The sequence below is a fragment of the Notolepis coatsorum genome, assembly GCF_963971535.1.
Source record: "Notolepis coatsorum genome assembly, chromosome: 1".
In the NCBI taxonomy this organism is placed as follows: Eukaryota; Metazoa; Chordata; class Actinopteri; order Aulopiformes; family Paralepididae; genus Notolepis; species Notolepis coatsorum.
Genome location: NC_140165.1, coordinates 241,556,622 through 241,583,813, shown reverse-complemented (window position 1 = coordinate 241,583,813; position 27,192 = coordinate 241,556,622). Strand labels below are relative to the sequence as shown.

General features: G+C 41.6%; 1 protein-coding gene across 1 annotated transcript in view; it reads left to right on the top strand.

Moving 5' to 3' along the window:
• The window catches only part of pipox (pipecolic acid oxidase), a gene marked incomplete at both ends in the record, with an annotated part of 137,268 nt that overhangs the window by 81,854 nt on the left and 28,222 nt on the right, over positions 1–27,192 (top strand). The window contains 2 exons of the mRNA XM_084315137.1: positions 19,957–20,109; positions 23,542–23,691. Coding sequence (XP_084171263.1) covers positions 19,957–20,109; positions 23,542–23,691 — 303 coding nt within the window. The remainder of the gene's footprint in view (positions 1–19,956; positions 20,110–23,541; positions 23,692–27,192) is intronic.

Below are 27,192 nucleotides of genomic sequence, written 5' to 3'. Positions count from 1 at the left end.
CATGCGTACCTGGCGCCCAGTGGTAGAATATATTATTACAACAAGGAAATGAGCTTCTGTGCATAATAACACTGGCATGTTCTGTACGAACCGTAGTTCATTATAGTTCATTGTAAAATAGCAACAGTAGTGTAATTATGGTCAAAACCCTATAAATAGCATTTGGAATAATAGATCTTTCTCTCAGAATGAATGCAGCATGGTTTATATAGCGTTATCGGAATATACGGGGTGTAGGCTACTGACTGACTGCGCTCCGCGTAGCTTGATTGATTGATTGATTGAAAAGTTTATTAACAGATTGCAGAATGGGTACAGTACAGTACAGCTCAGTACATACAATTGTTAATTGGGGATGCAGACCAGAGAAAGACTTTCGTCTTGTTTACATCAGGGTCCCCCATTTTCAATTCATCATAAATCATAAAGCTCAACTCGTTATTATTTTGCGCAGACCGCAGAAACACGGGAACGTTTTGATTATATTTAAAAGGCTTTACGTTAAACGAAACAAGTGGAATTTCGAAGCTGTAAGCAGAATACAAGTCATATGAATATAGTGTTCTTCCCCCTTTTTACTGTATAAGAAAGAATAGAAAACGCATTGCAATGACACCAGATAGTGGACAGACTATGTATATGATGGGATTCAAGTTCGCGTTTTTGTTGATCATAGGCATGCTGTCAGAGTATGATATCTTAATCAAACATTCTAGAACATTTGTCGTCACAGATCATGTCCTAATAGAACATAGGCTATGGCATGGATCGTGATATTGTGTGGACTGTTATTACTGTACCGGTACCACGGTCCATTGTGACAACAGCCTTGTGAGTCCCGCACACAAACATGATGGAATTCAAGTTCATGTATTGAAAGGCAGGCTACATCATACATGCAGTGAGATTCATTGTTCTTGTATATGCTCTCGTATTATTGTTTATATAGGCTACCCAATACTGACATCAAAATAGATTGTAGTATGCCTCTAGAAATCATATGCAGCAGGTAGAAAATTGACGGGAGATCCATCGCGATTTGGAATAAAATTGAGGAGAACTTTAATCCCTGGGTATTAATCAAACAACACGGGAAAAGGCAGTCATATTCCAGCGCGGTATTTATTAGTGTTTGCGCTGCCCAGGCAGCAATGGTTAATAGATATCATATCCGACATCACCGTAAGTGTACACGTCTGTCAGCCTGTCTCATGACACGCTTCCCTCGGCTTAGTCCATTTTTCCACATTTCATGGGTGTATTCCATTACCGTATAATGGTTAATCGGGGCGTTTCTGGTATGCAAATACGTGAAAGTGTGCACGAGCCTCGGCGCAGAGCCAAGGTGGGATTCATGATGACAGGTGTGCGTAGAGCCTGCGTACGCACGTGTGATGAATCCCGACTTCCCTGTGCGTACACTGGTTCTACATTCCGTGCTTACGTGTGGAAATAGAACATGTTCTACGCACACATTGATGAATGAGGGCCCAGGGCTATTCAACTGGCGGCCCGCCAGTTTCATGTCAACGTTCACACGCACAATTGAGCCAAAAGTCACTCAATTAATGACAGATTTCATTGATAAATTGAGGGAAAACTTTGCAAGTCGATTTGATGAATTTGACATGCCCAGAGAATTGATGCATTTTGTGAGCAACCCATTTGCCAATGTAGCTGCTATTTCCACAAAAGGACAAGAGTTCCTTGCATCACTTCACATTGATGAAGGTCTCCTGCAACTTGAAATAATTGACATGCAAGCATCATCTGCTCTGAAGCAGGCACTTGAGAATGAATCCACCACAACATTTTGGATAAAGTGTATTCATGTCAACACATTCCCCAAAATAAAAACGCTGGCAATATCTGTGCTAACAATGTTTGGCTCAACATACACCTGTGAATCCAGTTTCTCTCACATGAATGCCATTAAAACAAGCAACCGTGCCTCCTTGACAAATGAGCATTTGCATCACTGTTTGCGGGTAGCCCTCACTTCCTATGAACCCTCTTTCTCTGCCATTGCCCAGTCAAAGAAGTGCAATCTCTCTCATTAGATGTGTGTATGTAGGCTAGGCCTGTCTGCCCCCCACCCCCCCTGATGTTTGAGAGTTAAGAGTGGACAATAAGTGCTAATAAGATGCTGTGATTTGCTGTTGTTGCACAGACATGAAGCACTTTTTCATAAACTCAGCTGCACAATAAATGTGTTTTTTTTGTTCAAGTGTTGATGTTAGAATGTTCAGATGCACATCATGCACTTGTTTGTTTTTTATTTTATTTTTATATTGAAATGTTGAAGAGGAGATGTTGCAGTTGTTGCACAGTCATAAATGAAGCACTTTTTGCAGGAGATGTTGCAGATGTGGCACATAAATGAAGCACTTTTTTTGAAAAGTATACTACTTTTGCAATGTAGTTAAATAAAAGTTGTGAAAATGTGGTTGCGTGTTGTGTCAAGTGTACATATATTCATAGCACGGGGAGGCGCCGTGGCAGTCCGGCCCCTGGCCCCTTGGGTTTCTGACAATGTGGCCCCCTGAACAATTTAGTTGAATGGCCCTGATATAGGCTATACATGGGTCCATCAGCGAGGAGATTTAGCCATTTGAGAATAGGCTATTATGGCCAAACGAGGGCCTATAGCCTATAAATATTATTAAATGTTTTCATAAGCGTGAAGATACAAGGACAACTGTTATATTAACGATCAAGTTAGTTTACTGTATGCAGGCTTCGCGGGGCTCCGTGTGACATGTCTGTGCCATGCTGCGTTATGTGCAAATTACTGTTGCATAATGTAGGCTATGCATATATAATATTAGGCTATACCTAATACCAACAACAAAATAGATTGTATGCCTCTACAAATCATATTATAACTGGTAGCCAATCGAACAAAACGAATAAAGGCATTCATATTCCAGCATGGTTATAATGACATTGACAGTTTGACACCAACGCCAAACAGTGGTTAACGGTCTTTATTAGTATTTTGAGCTGTCCAGGTAGAATTGCAGCAATGGTCTTAGGGAGCCGTTGATATCTGACATCACCGTGTACAAGTCCGACAGCCTGTCGCGTATTTCTCCCATAACACGCGTTGTGTCTTCTTGGTTCGACAGCGCGTTCAATTATTTGCTTAGACCTCCGTGAACAATCTCCCTCTCAGTGAAGTTTCTCAGAGTTCGCTCGGGTTAGACCATTATTTCACATCCCATGGGGGTGTTTCATTACCAAATATGGATAATCATGCACGAGCATTGACGGTAAGAACAAATGGTATTTATCAACACGGAGGAGCGTAGGACCCGTGTACGCACGGTTGATAAATCCCGATTTTTCTGTGCATACACACATTCTAAATTCCGTGCGTAGGAACGGAAATAGAACACTTTCTACGCATTGTTGATAAATGAGGGCCCAGGCCTTTGTGGTTGCTTCTGTGTTAAGGTAAGACCTGCTTTTCCTAATTACAGTAACTGTATTATTATCATTATTGCTCATTTATAAAAATGTCTATGGTATGATTATTGTGCGTTGGTGGTTACATGCGCAGCTGCGCTTGTCTTGTGTGTGGGTGCGTGCGGCTCTCAACCTGTCTTTTAGTACTGACCAGGGTGCTGACTGGTGTGATAATGTTGCATTTGCCTATAATAATGTTAGACTCGATGTGTTTGGTCGTTGACTTGTTGTTCGGTATTGGTCCATCCGTGTGTTTATGTGTAAATAGTGTTGTGTGTGAATTTTTGTGTTGGATCAGAGGGGTTAATCTGAGTATGTGTATTTCAATCATGCATGCAGACCTGTGTGGTGTGGACTATGTGTGGTTCTGTAACGTTACTCATACCTATAGCCTATGTCAGCAGTGCAAGCGTCACAGTAAAGTCCTCCCTGTGAGGCACGCGCAGCGCTGCTGACCCCCCCCCCCCCCCCCCCCCCCCCCAAATATAATTTGCTCCCCCGAAGACCATGGTATGGTTCACACACTGACTATGATGTGCACAAATGACAAAATGTTGTTGAGGTTGAACTAACAGTTATGAGAACTTTCATTCTGATCAGAGAAATGCACCAAAGCAATTGAGAAAAACTGTAAGACAGTGTCTCATGACAACGTGTCCTTTTCTTCATCTCCTAGTGTCCTCAGGGAAAGGTTGGTCAGGTTACTTTAGACAGTTGATGTATGTCACTGTATGTCAAGTGCAAACAGTGATCTATCTCCAAAACACGGCAAGAATTAAACTAATCCGTGGTAAACTGCTGCACAGTGGATCTCATGGCAGTGATTTGGTTTGAAAACGGATTCAACACATTCATTCATGCGAAGCCAAGCAGGTGATACATTAGCGACGCTCTTAGATTATGGATAAAAAAACAACAATTTAAATCTTTAATTTGACACACAGATTATTGGCTCATAGACGACTTTAAACTCATCAGTTAACGATTAATAACGTGTTGATGAGGGTCGTGACCAGCAAAAATAGTCAGAATTTGCATAAACAATAATATCGACAACTGACAGGAAATGAAATGTAGTCCATTTAGAATGTTTATGTTGTCCAGTTGAAAGCGTCCACACTGAAGATAGTGTTGTCCCACACGTGCAGACATGCATGAAACATGGTGAAATTGCCCATGTGAGCTTGTCTGGTGGGGGACGACCGCTGCTGAGAAATCCGTGAAAGGCTACTGTAGCATAAAATGTGAACAACATGGTGCCAAACATTATCTTGCTTGAAGAAATGTATTTGTATTGTGGTTTTCTCTCATCTGCCATGTTGTTTAAAACGAGGTGCAGTTACCTCTAACACCCACAGGGTGCTAATTTAACATAGTGAAGCGGTCGGCCAAAATGTTTGACCAAATTAGGATCACGGTCAATGCTTGGATTGTACAAAAAAAATATTTAAAGGGCCATAACTCTGTATATCAGTCATCAGCCAATGTGTGTCCATGTCATGTGCAAAAATAAGATTATAATATCTGGAAGTCTGAAGTCATAATTATGTTGTTTTGCACTACTATTTATGAAGTGAACACCACCATGCACTATAAATTATAGTCCAAAATGATTTACAACAAAAGCTGGATCTTCCCCAACCTGGGTTGCTAGATATGTCCGCTCTAACAAGCAAGGGACATAATTCAGAAATCTGCACTGGCTTCCCATTGCTGCAGGAATCTGCTTCAAGGTCCTTGACCTGCCATATCGTGCAGCGAGGGGGAACGGCTGCCTCCTACCTCTGGTCAATGGTCTCTAACTACACGCCCTCGAGACCCCTACGCATCTTCTGGCTGCCTGAGGGCTCTTGGGGGGTCATCAAAGCGAAGCAGGCTATTCTCTGTCCTCGCTCCACAATGGTGGAACGAACTTCCCACCACAGTCAGGACAGATGAATCCCACCGAAATGTCCGCTGTCGACGAAAAACACACCTCGTCAATCAATATCTCAAATAAAAAATGTAAGAACATTTAAAAAAAAAAAGTTATATATTGACGTACTTACATATTTACAAATAAGTACATATATTATTTAACAATTTTAAACAATTTTTACTTTTCAGAAAATGTTTGAGTTCCCCTAAACCTGGGATGCTCACATGGGAGGCAAGTGCCTTTACCTCAAGACTACCAAGACTACCAATAGCCTAGCCCCAAACCCAAACCCTAACCTTAACCCTAACCTTAACCCTAACTTTCTATTGTAACCATAACCCTTAAACATTGAAACAAATCATCATCATCATCATCATCATCATCATCATCATCATCATCATCATCATCATCATCATCATAGTATTGCTGTGTTTGAATCAAGGTGGATGGGTGTCTTAGTCTAGTGGTGAGAGCACTTGCCTGTGACCACAAGGCATCATTGTTGGTTCGATTCCCAGTCGCGCTGTTTGTTTTGGTCTTTCAAAACATAATATAATATATATATAATTTTTTATATTCTTTACAAAATGTAAATATATTACTTATACAATAAGTAAATATATGACTTATGGCTATAACATAACGTACAGTATGTACCTTTTCTCCTGTGGTCGATTAGTACTTTATTTACTGATGAGACCGTGTCTTGGGCAGGAGGACCAACCTATCAAGTAGGCCAGGGAGCGAGAGGAAAGGAGAGGGGAGGGGAGGAGAGGAGAGGAGAGGAGAGGAGAGGAGAGGAGAGGAGAGGAGAGGAGAGGAGAGGAGAGGAGAGGAGAGGAGAGGAGAGGAGAGGGGAGGAGAGGAGAGGAAAGGAGAGGGGATGGTGAGCTGAGAGGAGAGGAGAAGAGAGGGTGAGAGGAGAGGAGAGGACAGGAGAGGGTGAGAGGAGAGGGGAGGAGAGGGTGAGAGGAGGAGGAGAGGAGAGGAGGCGAGAGGAGAGGGGCGCCGTCCGGCGGTAGAGAGAGTGAGTCAGGTGTTGTGGTGCACTCTGGGTAAAGACGCTTTCCATAGACATGATGACATGTGAAAGCTTGCAATTAAATTTGTAATGAACCGACAACAGCATTGTGTCGTCTAATGTAGTCTGGTGTGTTGTACTCTGGCTGCCGTAGGCAAACATTGTATTTACCATAACAAGAAGTACAACACGTGTACCGGGTTGCACCGAGAGTTGGTACACAATGGTAGAGAAATCTGAAGTGCCAAAACTCCTGAGCCTGTGGGACTTCTGCTCATTTACAGTTTTCATTTGATTCCAAACCTTGATTTATACTGGAAAGGCAACCGAGGTTTCCCTCATTTACAGTTACGTCGCGTTTACACACAGAGATAAGCGATCATAAATACAGCATAGAAATCACAGCTTATAAAATCACAACAATAAGATAACAAGGGTAGACAAAAAAAAGGATAACAAATCAATTAAAACATGTACAACTTGATCGATGATGATTAGTGATCAAGGTCTTGCATTCTGCAACCGAGGGGAGAATCTACATGTGTAGGGACGGTTGGAGCTGGGGGCATCATAATAAAATGTAGATTTACCCTGTTCTGAGCAGACTCCATAGGTTCCAACAATCCATTCCAATACGTATCTGATATAAGGAGGTAGCTTATCAGTAAGGGCCTTCAAAATCTTCTTCTTGTCTGGTCCACAAGACAGTCAATTACAAGGCTTGGCTAGATGTGGTTCAACCACAGCTGAACACATTGCTGTCCCTTCTCATTGAACTCTGCCAAGTCCGATGCTGTGCAGGGCTGTTCTAGCAGGGGGCATATCAGGAGGTGCTGTATGGTCTGTGGTTCAGTGCCACAATTACACACAACGTCCCCATCATTTAAGTATCCCCATTTGGCGAGAGTGGCTTATGAACGTCCAACACCAGATCTTATTCTGTTTAGGCATTTCCACACTGCATAGTTGGTGTCTGCTCCAGGGGGCAATGCCTCGCTCGCCTTTAGCTCCATTTTTGTGCTTGGTATTCCGAGGGGCGGGACGCTCTTCAGGAAACGTTTCCTGGATTTAAGGCGGCTTTTGGCTGGCACATGGCAGAAGAGAGGATGTCTTTGGTCAATAGACTGCTGTTGGTGCTCTTTCTTGCTTGCTGCATTTCGTCGTATCTCTGGTGGGGCTATGTATAGACAGTCTGTAGGTGTTGATTTCTGGCAGCCTGTGATAAGGCGGCAGGCAGCTAGTATTGAGGGCTGGATCCAATTTCTTGGCATGGGCAGCTTGCTCCCATACTGGGCAGGCATACTCGGCAACTGAGTAGCAGAGAGCTAGTGTGGCCTTCAAAATGAACAAATACCAGTGTTTGTTGCACCTCTCCATCAGAGAGGACCAACCAACCTTCTCATAAAGGACACAATGATGAGTGTCAAATCCATAGATATATATAAAGACTAGATGACTCACCCTCGCTGCTGGCCAACGGAGACCGACATTGCCACATGGCGGCCATCTTGCTACAGGGCAGTATGCCCACTCATAACATGAATGTCTATAATGTACTATTGAAATAACCATAGCTTGCTCAATTTTCAACCATTTGGTTTGTTAAAAACGTCAGAGATGTAGTTATCATACTGCATACTTATAATTATAAAAAAAATTCCAAGCAAGAATCATAGCCACGTTAATAACGTTTGTAATGAACCAAACCGTTTGTAAATCCGTCAGGATTTTAGCGGGTTAATAGTATTTTTGTTTGTGCAGATCACTCACCTTAAAGCAGTAGTTAACTGTAGCAAGATGGCCGCCGGTGAACTACGCGGGAGACTCCGCCTTGCGCCATCTAGTCTTTATATATATATATGGTCGGGCGGCTAAGTGGCGCAGTGGGCAAGGCGCTCGCCACTAATGCAGGAGATGCTGGGTTCGAACCCAGCTCTCGGCATTGCTACCAGCTTGGCTGGTCGTTCATACTAACGCAATTGGCAGTGTTAGGGGTGGGAAGCTGGTGGGTGGGGATCGGACGTTGTGGACAGCGACTCCTACAGGTCGGTTGGTGCGCCTGCGCCGTAGAATCAGGAAGCAACGAGGGTGGCGTGTCCCTCCCACGCAGACCCTCGCCGCTGAGAGATCGCGCTATGCAGGTGAAAAGATGCGACGGCTGCCTCCTTGTGTACCGGAGGGGACACGTGATGCAAGGCTTCGTCCACATTGCAGCCGGCCTGTGGGAGGCATGGTCTAACAACGTTCGAGACAGGGGAGGGTAGAATTGGACAATACGAAATTGGGATGGGAGAAAAATAGAAAATGGGAGAAAAGGTAGATAAAAAAAAATATATATATATGGTCGTATCTATCACCAGTGATGAATCTGAGGGCAGAGTGATAGACAGAGTCCAAGGACTTAAGAGTTGAGCGACGTCACCAAAACATCCCCTACGTCGCCATAGAGTTTCATAAATCCCCTACGTCACCGTCCTGTGGACCGCAGCAAGGAGTAACAGTGGCTCACAAGGTTGAGTGGTAGTCTGGTCATCAGAAGGTTCCCGGTTTGATTCGGACTCCTGCTAGCAGCTTGTCGATGTGTCCTTGAGCAAGACACTTAACCCCTAACTGCTCCCGATGAACAGGTTGACACCTTGCATGGTTGCCTTCTCCATCGGTGTGAACGTGAATGGGTGAATGTGAGGTATAAGTTGGTCATGGTCAAAAGGAGTCATCAAGGATTGGCAGCACAAATCAGTAAGTCCAGTTTAAACTTGTACTGAGCCTTGAGATCAGAAGGAGTGTCTCTAAATCTCTGCCTCCTTTGGGTTGGTTGATTGGTTGATTGGTTGATTGGTTGACTGGTTAATTGGTTGATTGGTTCCTGCACGGTTCCATGTGTTTGATAGCTTCCTCACGTGTCACACAGTTGGCCAAGCTATAACGCTGGCTTCGCCATCCACACCTTCGACCACTGTCTCCTTAAAAACAACAAGTGAAGTCATGTGTCAACGGGGAGAGAGAATCTCACTTATTTCACTAGACCTGAACTTGCTTCAAGAGGTTTCCAGAAACAAGTGTCAACGTGAAGAGATTATGTCTGTTCGCCCGATTTGTGTCAAGATAATGCCGCTTGTTTTGAGGAAATCCTTGAAATCCAAGCTGAATTGTAAGACACAATTTAAATGATCTCACCCCATTGGTAGATTTTGTATATAAAAGAAAAAAGCTAAATGTTTATGTAGCCCCTTTTACCCCGGTTGAATTAGAGGGCAGGGCTAATACAATATCCCAGATAGCAAAAAATTTGTGAATCAACGTTGAAATAGGGTTAGGCAGAAATATTGAATCTATGTTGAAGCCTGACATCGAAATTATACAGATCGTTGTCTATGACTTACATGTTGAATCAACGTTAGGTGTCAACCATAACTGATACTATATCAATGTTGATTCAACCATCATCTAAATGGTAATCTACATGCACATTTTAGTTGATTTTATATTGAATCAATGTTAGACATCAATGTTTATTCAACCATAATCTAAATGGTAATCTACATGCACATTTTAGTTGATTTTATATTGAATCAATGTTAGACATCAATGTTTATTCAACCATAATCTAAATGGTACTCTACTTGTACATTTGTAACTTGTACATCTACTTGTAACTTGTAAAGTTAAGGAATCAATACTGATTAATGTACATTTTACATTAAAATATTGCTGCTGATATGTATACATCATAACATTACATGTTTTTTCCCTGCTGTTAAACACACTATTGTTAAATAAATAATACAATTCTTATATGACCATATTTCCAAAAATGTGTGAACAAAAATGACAACATGGCTTTAATATGAAAATTTATTTTTTTCTAGGGTCTCATATCATACTTCCAGTGACCATACCTTTTACACACAAAAAAATAACAGACCTTATAACAGGCTTTCATTAACAATACTATATAGCCACTGCCTCTAAACACAGTGATAGACCCTCTAAACACTTTGATAGACCCTCTAAACACTGTGATAGATCTATCACAGTGTTTAGAGGGTCTATCACAGTGTTTAGAGGGTCTGTCAGTGTTTAGAGGGTCTGTCACAGTGTTTAGAGGGTCTATCAGTGTTTAGAGGGTGTGATAGACCCTCTAAACACTGTGATAGACCCTCCAAACTTAGAGGGTCCATCACAGTGTTTGTCGGGTCTATCACAGTGTTTAGAGGGTCTATCACAGTGTTTGTCGGGTCTATCACAGTGTTTAGAGGGTCTGTCACAGTGTTTAGAGGGTCTGTCACAGTGTTTAGAGGGTCTGTCAGTGTTTAGAGGGTCTGTCAGTGTTTAGAGGGTCTGTCACAGTGTTTAGAGGGTCTATAACAGTGTTTAGAGGGTCTGTCACAGTGTTTAGAGGGTCTGTCACAGTGTTTAGAGGGTCTGTCACAGTGTATAGAGGGTCTATCAGTGTTTAGAGGGTGTGATAGACCCTCTAAACACTGTAATAGACCCTCTAAACACTGTGATAGACCCTCTAAACACTGTTATAGACACTCTAAACACTGCGATAGACCCTCTAAACACTGATAGACCCTCTAAACACTGTGATAGACCCTCTAAACACTGTGATAGATCTATCACAGTGTTTAGAGGGTCCATCACAGTGTTTGTCGGGTCTATCACAGTGTTTAGAGGGTCTATCACAGTGTTTGTCGGGTCTATCACAGTGTTTAGAGGGTCTGTCAGTGTTTAGAGGGTCTGTCACAGTGTTTAGAGGGTCTATCAGTGTTTAGAGGGTCTATCACAGTGTTTAGAGGGTCTATCACAGTGTTTAGAGGGTTTATCACAGTGTTTAGAGGGTCTGTCACAGTGTTTAGAGGGTCTATAACAGTGTTTAGAGGGTCTGTCACAGTGTTTATAGGGTCTGTCACAGTGTTTAGAGGGTCTGTCACAGTGTATAGAGGGTCTATCAGTGTTTAGAGGGTGTGATAGACCCTCTAAACACTGTGACCCTCTAAACACTGTGATAGACCCTCTAAACACTGTGATAGACCCTCTAAACACTGTGACAGACCCTCTAAACACTGATATACCCGACAAACACTGTGATAGACCCGACAAACACTGTGATAGACCCGACAAACACTGTGATAGATCTATCAGTGTTTAGAGGGTCTATCACAGTGTTTGTCGGGTCTATCACAGTGTTTAGAGGGTCTATCAGTGTTTAGAGGGTGTGATAGACCCTCTAAACACTGTAATACACTCTAAACACTGTGATAGACCCTACAAACACTGTGATAGACCCTACAACCACTGTGATAGACCCTACAACCACTGTGATAGACCCTCTAAACACTGATAGACCCTCTAAACACTGTGATATACCCTCTAAACCAGGGGTGGGCAATTATTTTTCCCGGGGGGCCGAATGAGCAACTGAAAATATGTTGGGGGGCCGGGCCAAAATTCCAAACTCAATTATGCATAATATACATTTTATTTCTATATAAAAAGCAGTAAATGGCATTGTTTTGACCCCTGGTAAGAGTGTATGTTATTATTTGGCAATTAAAAGGTGAGGTTAGCTTTCAAAAATATCATTTATTCAAATAGAATTTATTTCCAAAATGATAAACAAAATGTGAAACATTAATAACAAAGGGCATTTTGAGTTTCATATACTATTGAAACAAGGATTTTCTTAGCTTTCTAAAGACATCACATCATCTTATAGCAAAAATAAACAAGACATGTCACTGAACTGTGTAAAGAAAAGTGTCCCAGTTTTGTAGCCTTTTTTACTTTACATGCCTATATTAAACATTTAATGTTTTCAGAACTGTGCAAAAAAAAGAAAAAAAAATATCAAGTGTCCCATTTCACTTGTTATATTTCCACATTTTAGTGTTCTTCAGTTCTTTTTTTTTCATTCAGTGTGAGAAATCCAGTCTCTGTTGAGCTTTAACAAGTCCATCAAAGTCAGGTTGCATGTCTGAGGTGGAGATGCGAAGCACAGCTGCCAGATGTTCATCAGTGAGAGAGAATCTGTACCTGGACTTGGTAAACGTCATGACTGAGAATGTCTGTTCACATATGTAGGTGGATCCAAAGAGAACCAACATCTTCTGAGCATGTCTCCTAAGCGTATACTGTGCGTGTGAACGTTGACATGAAAAAAGAATAAGTAAAAAAAAAAAAAAAAAAAATATAAAAAAAAACATTTTTTTTTATTTTTTTTTATTTTTTTTTATTATCATGTAATCTTTCGCGGGCCGGTCAAAATCATCCCGCGGGCCGGATCCGGCCCGCGGGCCGTACAATGCCCAGGTCTGCTCTAAACACTGTGATAGACCCTCTAAACACTGTGATAGACACTCTAAACACTGTGATAGACCCTCTAAACACTGTGATAGATCTATCACAGTGTTTAGAGGGTCTATCACAGTGTTTGTCGGGTCTATCACAGTGTTTAGAGGGTCTGTCAGTGTTTAGAGCAGGGGTGCCCAACCATTTTTGAACCAAGATCTACTTTTTAATTTACCACCTAGCCGAGAGCTACCAGCCAAAATTGTATATTGTAAGCCGTCATTTAAGGCTTTATAAAAGCAGCATAATGAATACAAATCTGTCAGTGCCGAGTCCGACCTCATCTTAAATAACAAACAGCATTGCTTGTTGTAGTTAACAAGAAGAGGCAGAGTTGATTTTGCAAAAAAAAAGAAATAAAAAAAAAGAAATTATAATCTAATTTTATTAATCAAGATCTACTTGAAATCAGCCCGCGATCTACCCATCGATCGCGATCGACTGGTTGGGCACCACTGGTTTAGAGGGTCTATCACAGTGTTTGTAGGGTTTGTAATCACTCGTTTAGCATTTCAAATATTTTAATATTTAAATAAATAAAACTTACATCAGCAGTTTCTCCGTAGGCTCCTTGAAGTACACCATAAGGAGTCTTCTCCGAAGCCTCTGGATCATATCTGGCCAGAACTTCCCTGATCTCCGGGTTGTCCAGTTTCTGGCAGAACTGCAGGATGGTCCGTCCTCTCTGACCCAGGGCATCTTGGATCTTTTGAAGGGCATCGGTGTCTGTCAGGAGGCCAAAGTGGGAGAAAAGCCCCGTCTGAGCGAAGAGAAAAGGCCATTCCTCTTTGAGCTCCACCATCGTTGGTGCAGGCATTTTGTTCAAGTACCGCTGCAGGATGACGTAGGTCCTCTCCATCAGAAGTTCTGCTCTCTGCCCCACCCATCCCTTCCTCTGTGTACAGACATACAAATACACTGTGTACTTTTTGCTTAATGTGGGATGTTTATTCATGTGTCAATTCACCAAAAGTAAAGTAGATTGCATGCCTGAGTAGATGTTCCGCAGATCCCTTTTCAAAGCCCCCAAGGCTTCCTGTCTCCCCGTCCGGTATGTCTGCTGGGCCCCACCTCACACACCTAGGGATAGGAAGGAATCATAGGTTAACTCAATACTATTGGGGGAAATCATATTTTACAAATCGGATACATAATTTAAACATTCAATCCAAATAACCTAAGTTAGTCTAGCATGGCAGTGCCCCTGTAACCCCTAATTGCTCCCAATGGAGTGTGAATGGAGAGGACACTGGCGCTGTTTTGCCACCCGTACACATACCCGTATTGGTTGACAGGATTTCTCATCAGCCTGGACTCTCCTGCCACTCCAGTGTGTCGTCTTCCCTCTCTGCGGCGTCTAGCCTTCTTTAAATACAAGGAGACTAACACTAAACAGCAAAAAAAATGTATGATGCTGTTAAATGATAAGTTCACAATTTGACTGTAGACCCCTCTACCATGAACCTGAAACACAGAACCAATAATTTCACTCATCACTGCAGTGTTGAGCTTACTTCTGTTCATCACATATGGGACATAAGATCTCTCCCTGTGCAAGCTGTGTAAGGATGATGAACCTTCAACCTATTAAAGAAAAGAAAAGAAAATTAGAATCAGTGAAGCAAATGTGACCACTGTGTTTCTGTCCTGTGTGAATAACGGACACGGGAGTTGAGATGGATGGAGCACTTCTCTTTTACTGAGCTGTGAATGGGACACACAACCAGCAGGTTAACCTGTTCCACCCGAGTGTTGCATAAAATTTGCGTTTTTAATATCAAACGTATTCAAGTATTAACATCACTAACATGTCACAAAAGCATGTAGAATGTATATTATCATCAATACGTTAGTTTAGCAATAGGTTAAAAGTGCCATTAGATAGATTTAACTTTTCGATTGGCTGAAGTATATTCCGAGAGGGCGACCATTTTGGAACTTTTGAACCGTGGGAATTTTTCTGAACTACACTTCCTGGAAGATTATAATGGGATTCAAGGTTCAGAGTTCTGTATGAATTATTTCAATAACTGTTATTATTCGGGATAATAAGCCACAAAAGGTAACGTTTGACAAATTGTAAAACGCAGTATAGTTTCTCTTCCCTATACTATTGTTAACATGTAGGAACAATTAGATCTGAAATTAGTTTCAAAACGGTTGCACTGTGGGGAAAATTTAAAAGTACAGTAGATTACAGTAGATATAATAATAATTATTATTATCTGTTATTATGCATGCCTGGTGATACTAAATCCAAATTGAACTCAGGCATTTGAAAGATTTTGAAAGATTTGAAATATGAAATATGAAATATTTGAAATATTATTATAGAATATGATGCTTATAAATTTGCTATAATAAGGTAATTTATAAGCATCATATTCTATAATAATATTTCAAATTGCATTGGTACGGATGGGAGAATTCAGTACTGTATCTACAGAACCTTCGGTTTAATCATCTTCCCTTTATTAATTTCCTTCTATTTTTTTTACACATGATCTCAAGAGGGGACTGAACGAGATCAGTGGCAGTTTTTAATGTTTGGTCATTATTAGCATGGTGTTATTCACTGTCAAAGATGCAAAGAAAAATCATAATTCATATTCTCCTTTGTTTCATCACAATTTAAGCAAGCCTAGTAATAGACACAATATTTCTGACACTGTGAATACATTCCCTGAGGTCCATAGATGTCCCTAGATACCAATAATATGCAAATTAACCTTTTGATTTTGATTACAGTATTTTATTGTGAAATAATAATTAAATTATGTGAAATATTGCTATGTTATTGTGAGATTACAAAATCTGATGTGATATTACAGGGGATTTTGATTGCAGTATTTTATTGTGAAATAATAATTAAATTATGTGAAATCAAAGGATACTGTATGAATGTCACTGTATAACAGAATTAGTTATCAATAACCTACCTGTATAAAGGTTGTTGCAAATATTTTTTCCCCTCATAAATATACCACTATATACATTCATTTCTTATATTAGTTTTAAAATGACCATTTAACAGTGCTCTGAAAATGCTCTGACAAGATCATTCACTGTTTTAAGCACGAACACATAAGGAAGGGAGGGAGAGAGACAGGCCCTGCATTAGGGCTGGGCGATATGACCAAAAACGTTATCGCGATAAAATTATACAATTATTTTCATATAATTCGATATCGATAATTATCGTCGATATAATGTATGTCAAGTTTAATTAACTTATTATGCTGCTGCGAATGTCTCGAGTCGAGTTGATGTCGTCATCAGTCCGCGCACGTTAGAAGTTAGCCGACAAGCGGAATATCTCATGGCAATGTAATAAATATGACACTAAAATACTCTCTTCCGCCACAATATATTGAAACGACGTCCACTGTATACCACACACTACTATGAACGTGGCCTCAGAATTCACCCCGCACACATACTCTGCACGTAAATATATAAAACATCGCCGTGCAAGCTAGTTAGCCTAGCCAGCCTGTTGTCTTATTATGCTGCTGCGAATGTCTCGAGTCGAGTTGATGTCGTCATCAGTCCGCGCACGTTAGAAGTTAGCCGACAAGCGGAATATCTCATGACAATGTAATAAATATGACACTAAAATACTCTCTTCCGCCACAATATATTGAAACGACGTCCACTGTATACCACACACTACTATGAACGTGGCCTCAGAATTCACCCCGCACACATACTCTGCACGTAAATATATAAAACATCGCCGTGCAAGCTAGTTAGCCTAGCCAGCCTGTTGTTCCTAAGCGGTGTATTCCATGACAATGTGCTCAATATGATACTAAAATACTCTCTTCCGCCACAATATATTGAAACGACGTCCACTGTATACCACACACTACTATGAACGTGGCCTCAGAATTCACGCCGGACACATACTCGGCACGTAAATATATAAAACATCAGTAGGGAGCAGCTAGCTTAGCACAAGGACTGGAAGCAGTAGGAAGCAGCTAGCCTAGCTTAGCACAAGGGCTGGAAGCAGTAGGGACCAGCTAGCCTACCTAGCTTAGCACAAGGACTGGAAGCAGTACATTTACATTTAGTCATTTAGCTGACACTTTTATCCAAAGCGACTTACAAGTTCTGTACAACAAGTCATCAGGAAGCGTCATGCATTAAAGCAAGCAAGCATGGTAGCAGCCATGCAGCAATGCTATGCTAACTGAATGTGCCAGTGTATCCTGTTAAAAGTATAAATTTTTCGCTCTCATTCGAATACAGCATATAAGCCTTCTGACAACATTTTGAAACGTTACTGACGTTAGCCTACATAAAATGTATATATGTCATAGGTGGATATCACTAAACAGTAACACCAAGATCAAGACATATTCATTATAGCTAACAGCTATAGCTATTAGCTATTAGCTATTAGCTTCAGCTAGGAGGCACGCATAGCGGTTAATATAACATTCTCTACCATGAAAAAACAAACACACCACTACTCCGCTGGCGTTTGCAATCGAAAGCATACATACAACATACAACATAATCGACATTATTGCCATGCAGTACTCACCAGTCTTAACGATGCAGAGAGAGACATGAGGTACGTAGCTGCCAGGAAGCTGCCGCACAGGTGCATTCTGGGAGGCGGGGCACAAGCGCAGTGCAGTCTGGGTGATGAGACAATGACGACAAACAGCATACGTTGAACAGCATACGTTGATTCAACATTTATTAGATATTGGCATTTCAATCATTAAAATGCAACCACAAAACAATATTGATTCAATGACATGTTTTCAACATTAGTCAATTGCTTCATCGGTTAATGGGTGATTCACCATCAATCGTCGACCTTAACCAAAAATCAAGCATTTTGACCATAAATCAACATTGAATTAACACCTTTTGCTATCTGGGATACCTAGCTCTTACTAATCTAACAATACGAATATCTGTTTGGGTGAAATCTCTTCGTACATGGCATCAGAGAAAATAATGTTCAATCTTAAGAAAAAACCACATCTCTTTGATAAATGCTGGGCTGGGTTTAGGCAATACTTAGAACAGATTACATAGTAGGTTGACAATGTAGGCTATTATTGAAGCTCCCTTTTGTCTTTCTGATGGGTATATATTGCAATGAATGATACTGTAAATGTTATTAGTTGCTCTTTGAAGAGAAAAGATGTAACGTTAGATATTTATTTGTTTGGTGTAGAAGTATGGGCACCTGTTAGACGGGTGTAACTGGGTTTACTAAATTCTCAAAATGTGTAAAAAAAAAAAAAAAATGAATTTGTTGAGGTCCTAGTCTGGGGGAGGGGAGGGGGGGTCTGGCCTAGAGTTTTTTTTTTCTTTTTTATATTGATTTATTATTTTTCTTTCAGGGGGGGGGGGTGTTATTTTGTATCTATTTTTCTGTAACTCGGGGAGGGGGGGCAGTTGGCAGCATTTTCTTTTGTATGGTTGTTGAACTGTTGAACTGATGCTGTAAAAAAAAAAAAAAAAAAAAAAAAAATTGTTTAAAAAAAATATATCTGTTTGGGTTATAATTAACTCAATACATTTCAAATAGAAATTATCAAGCCAGACACTTAACTTTAAATATAAAAATTATCTGTATTGAAAATATACTGTTATATATTACATACACTGTATGTATATATATACTGTATACACATTACAGAATAAAGAAAATGTTAGTTAATAAATAAAGTATTGTCTCAAAGGCAATAGGATATGTGCTCAATATCAAAAAAGGAAACAAACAAAATAACAGCTATTACTCTGCACTCAAGTTCAAACTTAACAAAAAAATCCAAGCACTCTTGTGCGAAATGTAAACAACCATAAGTAACGAACTTTAGTCTCCACCTACTGGCAGTGAGGGTAATTACACAAATACTCCTCGCTGTCTATTGCTTTCTTTTTTTACTTTATTCCTTCCTCTGAACGCCGAGTTTCTTTTTATCTGGAGTATCCTCTCCAGAATCTTTGACACATTTCACTCCGTCACTAGTAGGCCTACTGTTGTTCCCCTCTCCTCCTCCGCTCTCATGCTCTCATTTACCTTTACATTTACATTTAGTCAATTAGCTGACGCTTTTATCCAAAGCGACTTACAAGATCTGCTGGTTGACATAAAACACATCACTACTGGTACACACTACTCCTGTATACTGGGAAATACTTAGTATATCGCCTAATCAGTGATGGGCTTAATCAGCATTGTGTTAAAATCGTTTGGCAAGAGCTTACAGTGCAACTTTAAGAACGTTAACCTACTATGGCCTTGAGCATTTAGCCCAAGCCAAGTTGAGAGGCAAAAAGAACCGCCCTAAATATAGCCTTCAGGCTATGAACGGTGAGTGCTGACCACCGTGTCCCCCTGGCCGGAGAAGCGAACCTCTGGACAGACGACCTCCACTGGTGTGTCATTTCGTACAAATGGAAACAATAACAATTCTAAGGCTATACAAGAAAAACCCAAGGATAGTGAGCGTCGTTGGTGGCTAGCTGCCCTCTCTCTCTCCCCCGACTCGCAGTACGCCACGCCGGCAGAAAAAGAAAAGGGGATGGAAAGACAACCTGGCAGTTGTTTAAGTGGAGAATTGGAGTTGGTATTGGAATTGCATTATTCAGGCTAGCAGGCCAGGGGGCCTGGGGAATGCCATGCCTGAGTGAGCTGGTAGGGAAAGCGCGGGGTATGAGCTCATTGGCTTGCTGGAACTGCGCCTCCCTGAATTTTTATGGCCCCTTGGAATGAGAACACAGACTGTTAGTTCATTAAACTGAAAGCTCCTGAACATTGTGTCCTTATTATTACTACCCTTGGTTGGATGTGATTTGTACGGCATGTATGCATTTCATTAAATCCTCATTCGCACCTCCCCGCCGCAGCTCTACTTTTGTAATTGCGCTTGTATTAGAGACAGAAATGGTAATGGAGTGGTTAGGGAATAGTGGTGTGTGTGTGTGCGTGTGTGTGCGTACAGTATGTGTGTGTGTGTGTGTGTGTGTGTGTGTGTGTGTGTGTGTGTGTGTGTGTGTGTGTGTGTGTGTGTGTGTGTGTGTGCGTGTGTGTGTGTGTGCGTGTGCGTGGGCAGACTTCCCTCAGAAGTACAGGGATTGTCGTCATCACACTTTTAATCAAAGCCGAGGTCTGAGGCGTCTTCCTCGCCGCTGATTGGTTGGTTCCCGCTCTTCCCGTCAGGTGGTGAAGATCAACGTGTGCTACTGGAGGGAGAAGGTTCCGGGCTCCTACAGCGCCGACCGCCGCTTCCCCACCTTCATCCAGATGTCGTGTCAGGAGGCCGAGCACCACATCTACGGCCTCCCCTCCAACGAGTACCCGGGCCTGATGAAGGTGAGTGGTGTGATGAAGGTGAGTGGTGTGATGAAGGTGAGTGGTGTGATGAAGGTGAGTGGTGTGATGAAGGTGAGTGGTGTGATGAAGGTGAAGGTGAGTGGTGTGATGAAGGTGTGATGAAGGTGAAGGTGTGATGAAGGTGAGTGGTGTGATGAAGGTGAGTGGTGTGATGAAGGTGAGTGGTGTGATGAAGGTGAGTGATGTGATGAAGGTGAGTGGTGTGATGAAGGTGAGTGGTGTGATGAAGGTGAGTGATGTGATGAAGGTGAGTGATGTGATGAAGGTGAGTGATGTGATGAAGGTGAGTGGTGTGATGAAGGTGAGTGGTGTGATGAAGGTGAAGGTGAGTGGTGTGATGAAGGTGAGTGGTGTGATGACGGTGAGTGATGTGATGAAGGTGAGTGATGTGATGAAGGTGAGTGGTGTGATGAAGGTGAGTGGTGTGATGAAGGTGAAGGTGAGTGGTGTGATGAAGGTGAGTGGTGTGATGAAGGTGAGTGATGTGATGAAGGTGAGTGGTGTGATGAAGGTGAAGGTGAGTGGTCTGATGAAGGTGAAGGTGAGTGGTGTGATGAAGGTGAGTGGTGTGATGAAGGTGTGATGAAGGTGAGTCGTGTGATGAAGGTGAGTCGTGTGATGAAGGTGAAGGTGTGATGAAGGTGTGATGAAGGTGAAGGTGTGATGAGGGTGAGTGGTGTGATGAAGGTGAAGGTGTGATGAAGGTGAGTGATGTGATGAAGGTGAGTGATGTGATGAAGGTGAAGGTGTGATGAAGGTGAAGGTGAGTGGTGTGATGAAGGTGAAGGTGTGATGAAGGTGAAGGTGTGATGAAGGTGAAGGTGTGATGAAGGTGAAGGTGTGATGAGGGTGAGTGGTGTGATGAAGGTGAGTGATGTGATGAAGGTGAAGGTGTGATGAAGGTGAAGGTGAGTGGTGTGATGAAGGTGAAGGTGTGATGAAGGTGAAGGTGTGATGAAGGTGAAGGTGTGATGAAGGTGAAGGTGTGATGAAGGTGAGTGATGTGATGAAGGTGAAGGTGTGATGAAGGTGTGATGAAGGTGTGATGAAGGTGAGTGGTCTGATGAAGGTGAAGGTGTGATGAAGGTGAAGGTGTGATGAAGGTGAGTGGTGTGATGAAGGTGAAGTTGTGATGAAGGTGAAGGTGTGATGAAGGTGAAGGTGTGATGAAGGTGAGTGGTGTGATGAAGGTGAAGGTGTGATGAGGGTGAGTGGTGTGATGAAGGTGAAGGTGTGATGAAGGTGAAGGTGTGATGAAGGTGAAGGTGTGATGAAGGTGTGATGAAGGTGAAGGTGTGATGAAGGTGTGATGAAGGTGAGTGGTGTGATGAAGGTGAAGGTGTGATGAAGGTGAGTGGTGTGATGAAGGTGAAGGTGTGATGAAGGTGTGATGAAGGTGAAGGTGTGATGAAGGTGAAGGTGTGATGAAGGTGTGATGAAGGTGAAGGTGTGATGAAGGTGAGTGATGTGATGAAGGTGAAGGTGTGATGAAGGTGAAGGTGTGATGAAGGTGTGATGAAGGTGAGTGATGTGATGAAGGTGAAGGTGTGATGAAGGTGAGTGGTGTGATGAAGGTGAAGGTGTGATGAAGGTGAGTGGTGTGATGAAGGTGAGTGGTGTGATGAAGGTGAAGGTGTGATGAGGGTGAGTGGTCTGATGAAGGTGAAGGTGTGATGAAGGTGAGTGGTGTGATGAAGGTGAAGGTGTGATGAGGGTGAGTGGTGTGATGAGGGTGAGTGGTGTGATGAAGGTGAAGGTGTGATGAAGGTGAAGGTGTGATGAAGGTGAAGGTGTGATGAAGGTGAGTGGTGTGATGAAGGTGAGTGGTGTGATGAAGGTGAGTGGTGTGATGAAGGTGTGATGAAGGTGAGTGGTGTGATGAAGGTGAGTGGTGTGATGAAGGTGTGATGAAGGTGAGTGGTCTGATGAAGGTGTGATGAAGTTGAGTGGTGTGATGAAGGTGAGTGGGACCGGCCCGATCCCGCTGGAAATATGTACATTTTCCATTTTATTTCATTTCAAACCAGAAATAGATACAGAAATAAGCATAAGAAAAAAGCATATAAAATCACACAGCATATAAAATCATAACAATAAGACAAGTAAGGATAACAATCAATTAAAGCGTGTAAAACTTGATTAACTTGAGAATTTCCTGTGGTCGATTAGTACTTTATTTACACTTTCTGATGAGACCGTGTTGGTAGGACTTGCACACCCGGAGCTCAGAGTACCAGCCGTGGTGCAGCCTCTGGATCATACACCCCCCCTCTGGCTCCCAACTGTCTCAATAAAGACAGATCACTGAGTAAGAAACGATTCAGAAAAGGTATGAAATAAAAATATATCCAACTCCCTTTAGTCTGGTACAGTATAGTAAGGCAAGGAACTGAATTTAGACTATTGGATTGTCCTTTTAAGATATTCCTTTATTGATCCCCTTTATTGATGAAATTCGGGCGTCATAGCAGCATGGGGGAGAGGGGAGGGGAGGTACAGGTATGGGCAGGCTAATAGTGGAAAAACATAAATATAGGCAATACAATTAGATCTGAATATAAAAATATGAGAAAAAAAATAAACAGTGTAAACAATATAATGAATTAAGCTGAGAGTGAGTGTGGGAGAGAGAGAGAGAGAGAGAGAGAGAGAGAGAGAGAGAGAGAGAGAGAGAGAGAGAGAGAGAGAGAGAGAGAGAGAGAGAAATACCAATGCCTTCTGTATTGTGGTTTTCCTACAGTATATGGCAAAAGAGTACGCAGGGGGAACACTGATCTATTAATTTAAGATAAGATACTGTAAGATAAGATAATATATTCCTTTATTGATCCCTTTGGGGACCCCCTTGGGATCAACTGACCACTTAACCCTGATCTAGATGCTTGACCTTTTCTTTAAGGTAAGCTTAAAAACATTTCCAATTTACATTTGAGTTGCTAAAAGTGCTTTTCTCGCTGACCAAAGTTATAATATTATTATTATCAAGCCCTGCTTCCTTCCATTCGATATCACGACTCTATTTGGGCGGCATGACGGCGAAGCCAGCAGGAGTTTGGAGACTAATAGCAGACAACACGCGTGCGGGGGAGGGGGGACGGGGACAGATGGCGACGCCACATCACATTACTCACTCCGTGACGCACTCACCAGAGCCGCGCCCTGCATCAGGCTAATGTTAGGCCATTTTAATTTGCTTTAAAGGAAAACTCAATTACGTTACGTAAAATAACCGGGTGAAATGAGCCAGGCGGGGCTGATGATTAGCCTGTGATTGTATCGGCACACCGTATCACTGCTCACTGCTCTCTCTCTCTTTTTTTTTTTATTATATCTACCGCTTGTGTAACCGGTGGAAATAATAGCAGGCTATTGCCAACTGTGCCGAATGATGACATCAGTCCGTCCTCCCAGGTGTGCTACCACATGGGCAGCGAGACGGACCCGGACGAGAGGGACAGGCAGAGGGACACGGGGGACATCGAGCTCCTTCAGCGCTACATCACCCGCTGCTTCCCTGGCCTGGTGCCGGTGCCAGCCGTGGTGGAGAGCTGCATGTATACGGTGGGTTGGCATCACCTCCCCCCCCCCCCTCATGTATATGGTGGGTTGGCATCACCCCCCCCCCCCTCATGTATATGGCGGGTTGGCATCACCCCCCCCCCCCCCCCCCCTCATGTATATGGTGGGTTGGCATCACCCCCCCCCCCCTCATGTATATGGTGGGTTGGCATCACCCCCCCCCCCCCTTTGATTTCCTCTGCCCGGATCCTCTCCCGCGTTGCCAGGACGCGTACGGCACAGTGCCTCACAGCGCCTTACAGCTCAGATAGCACAGGCGTCCCATTTATTACCGTGAACTCGTCACCATTACGTCTGATTGTTGAACCAATTGTAAGATAAGATGTTTATGTTTATGTTTATTTAGGATCCCCATTAGCTTTTGCACTTGACAAAAGCTATTCTTCCTGGGGTCCGGCACACACAACGATACAACAATATTCAATACCTTACATCATTATCAACATCAACATCAATTACATCATCAATTACATCATTATCAATATCAGTTAGGATGATATTGTACAAGATATTTATTAGTAAAAAGTATTCAAATAAAATAATTAAAATCAAATAAATAGTGCTTCCTGAGCAGCACTCACTGCCATCAACATAAATACAACTAACAGTCAATTGGTTTTCACCGCTATGCCATAAGGGCTCAGTGCATGCTCGTTAGTAGATGGCACTTTAACTTCCTCTTGAAGGTGGCCTTGGATTCTATTTCAGCTAAGTAGCGTGGCAATGAGTTCCATTCCATGATAGCTCTGTAAGTCACAGAAGATTTTAGTAGATTTGTTCTCGGTTTAGGTGCCATTAGATGGCCTGACGTAGCTTGTCTGGTCATATGGTCATGTTCTTCTCTTATGTAAACTATATGATGATACTGTGGTTTTTTGACAATTTGAAAATTTCTGAGAAAAGTAATGAGACAGGATTGCAGACGTTTCTCAACCGGAAGCCATGATAATTGTCTGTGCATAACTCCAATGTTAGTGCGCTTTGAACAGTGGAGAGCTAGCCTGGCAGCCTTATTTTGAGCTATTTGTAGTTTCTGTATATGTGTTTTTGCTGCTGATGACCATATGACGGGACAGTACTCAAGATGTGACAAAACCAGAGCCTGGATGACTTCTTTCAAAGTGGTTGGTGTTAAATACTTTGTGCATTTTCTTGTCACAGCTATGCTCCTTCCTATTTTTTTTTTATGATACTGTCAATTTGCTTTGTCCACTTTAAACCAGAATCAATAACCATGCCAAGCAACTTAGCCTCTTTTACCTGTTCCACTGGCTGACCAGCCAGAGTCAGGCTTAATTGTGGATCGCTGCTTAATATGTGCCTGGATCCGAACACCATTGCTTTTGTTTTTGCAATGTTGAGTACCAGTTTGTTATTGTTGACCCAGTCTGTTAGGGCGTTAAGCTCTATTCCAAGTATATTGTTTAACTCACTACATGTTGATGCTGTACTGTACATTGTCGAATCGTCAGCATACATGATTACACTAGATTTATTTAATACATAAGGGAGGTCGTTTGTGAATATTGAGTATAGCAAAGGCCCAAGCGAACTTCCCTGTGGGACCCCACACTGCAACACCTTACTTTCAGAAAAGCTCCCATTGAAAAATACTCGCTGGCTTCTCCTAGTCAGGTAGGTCTCCATCCAACACATAGCAACAGAGCCAAAGCCATAGCATTTGAGTTTGTTCAGCAGCAGACTATGATCGATCACATCGAAAGCTGCGCTAAAGTCTAACACCACAGCTCCAACAAGCCTCCTATCATCCATGCTCTTAAACCATTCCCTTCGGGAAATTCAGGTATCCAGTATCCAGAGATGAGATGAGAAGAGAAGAGAAGAGAAGAGATCATGTAAGATGAGGTAATGTAAGATAAGATAAGATGAGATGAGGTAATGTAAGATAAGGTAAGATGAGATAAGATGAGGTAATGTAAGATAAGATAAGATGAGATGAGGTCATGTAAGATAAGGTAAGATGAGATAAGATGAGATGAGGTAATGTAAGATAAGATAAGGTAAGATGAGATGAGGTAATGTAAGATAAGATAAGATGAGATGAGGTAATGTAAGATAAGGTAAGTAAGTAAGTAAGTAAGTAAGTATTTATAAAGCACCTTTCATACATGTCATGTAGCTCAAAGTGCTGTACACAATTATAGGCATATATAACGATAAAAGCAATAAAGTCACAGTGATCAGTTAAGATCAATGTTTAAAAAAAAAAGGTAAGATGAGATGAGGTAATGTAAGGTAAGATGAGATAAGATGAGATGAGGTAATGTAAGATAAGGTAAGATGAGATGAGGTAATGTAAGATAAGGTAAGATGAGATAAGATGAGATGAGGTAATGTAAGGTAAGATGAGATAAGATGAGATGAGGTAATGTAAGATAAGGTAAGATGAGATGAGATGAGGTAATGTAAGATAAGGTAAGATGAGATGAGATGAGGTAATGTAAGATAAGATGAGATGAGATGAGGTAATGTAAGATAAGGTAAGATGAGATAAGATGAGATGAGGTTTAAGTTTAAGTTTATTTGGATCCCCATTAGCCACAGCAGTGCTGGGGCTATTCTTCCTGGGGTCCATAACACATAAAATACAGTTACAGACTTATACACTCACAACATTTACATGTCATACAGACAATTAAAACAACAATAAAAACCCTAATCAAATTCATAATACAATATAACAATATATACGCCTTATGAATTCATAATACAATACAATAATACCTACTCATAATTAATTCATAATACAATACAGCATAATATACTATTTAGCTTTTACATACATTATCTATGTTCATATCAGCCAATTACACAATATTTTAATAATATATCCCTAACAGACACATGCCTTTTCATCCATATATACCTATCCCTTTATCAGACACATACATTTTCATTTACGTACACACAATCTATTAGGGAATGTCAATTTCTTTGGTTGAAAATGTTATTTTACCACGATTTTGAAACTACATTTACTATTCTCCTGCTTAACATGTCTGGGAAGAGAGTTCCATTCCTGCATACCACGGAACATGACAGTTCGCTTCATTGCATTCGACCTCACTTTTGGAAGTGTAAAACCTCGTGCAGAAGCATGTCTGGTGGAATGGTTGTGTCTGTCAAGACTTATAGATAAATTGTTATATAAAATTGAGGGGATCTTTGTAACAAGAATATTCCTAGTGAATACAAGGAGTGAGCAGAGTAATTTATGTTTGACAAGTAACCAAGTTAAACAACTGTGCATCGCTGCAACATTAGTTCTGTACTCACAGCGAAGCGCTATACGTGCTTCGTGAGGTAATGTAAGATAAGGTAAGATGAGATGAGGTAATGTAAGATAAGGTAAGATGAGATGAGGTAAGATAAGATAAGGTAAGATGAGATGAGGTAATGCAAGGTAAGGTAAAATAAGGTAAGATGAGATGAGGTAATGTAAGATAAGGTAATGTAAGATAA